At 61.8% G+C, this 453-nt stretch overlaps 1 protein-coding gene across 1 annotated transcript in view; it reads left to right on the top strand.

Moving 5' to 3' along the window:
- LOC104491798 (ras GTPase-activating-like protein IQGAP2) overlaps nt 1-453 on the top strand; it is a gene marked incomplete at its 3' end in the record, with an annotated part of 5,660 nt that overhangs the window by 1,098 nt on the left and 4,109 nt on the right. Inside the window, exon 5 of the mRNA XM_010134266.1 lies at nt 167-280. Coding sequence (XP_010132568.1) covers nt 167-280 — 114 coding nt within the window. The remainder of the gene's footprint in view (nt 1-166; nt 281-453) is intronic.

The following is a 453-nucleotide window of genomic DNA, read 5'->3' on the forward strand; positions in this document are numbered from 1 at the left end:
GGAATGAAGACCTTGAGTGAGCTCTTCCAAAGCTGCCCCAGTGATGCTGACCCACTGCGGGGGGGTTCTGCACCCCTCCACTTTAGCGGGGTGCGAGGGGGGGGTTCTGCTGGCTCCAGTGCTGGACCGTGGTGCTAAGCGGTGGCGCCTCTTTGCTCCCCTCCAGAGGAGGAGATCAACAACATGAAGCGGGAGCTGGAGAAGTACGGCCTGCAGCTGCCTGCCTTCAGCAAGATCGGGGGCATTTTGGCCAACGAGCTCTCGGTGGATGAAGCAGCAGGTAATCGGTGCCCATGGGGGGAGCAGTGCTGGGTCTCAGCCCATGGCAGAATCTCAGCTCAGCCCCTGAACGTCAAACCTGGGGGCCAGCAAACTGGATGATGCTCTGAGAGAGGCATCTCATCAGGGGAGGCAGGGGCTGGGGACACTCTGCTGCGCCCAGCAGAGACCACC

Source organism: Buceros rhinoceros, unplaced genomic scaffold, assembly GCF_000710305.1.
Source record: "Buceros rhinoceros silvestris isolate BGI_N320 unplaced genomic scaffold, ASM71030v1 scaffold23604, whole genome shotgun sequence".
Taxonomy (NCBI): domain Eukaryota; kingdom Metazoa; phylum Chordata; class Aves; order Bucerotiformes; family Bucerotidae; genus Buceros; species Buceros rhinoceros.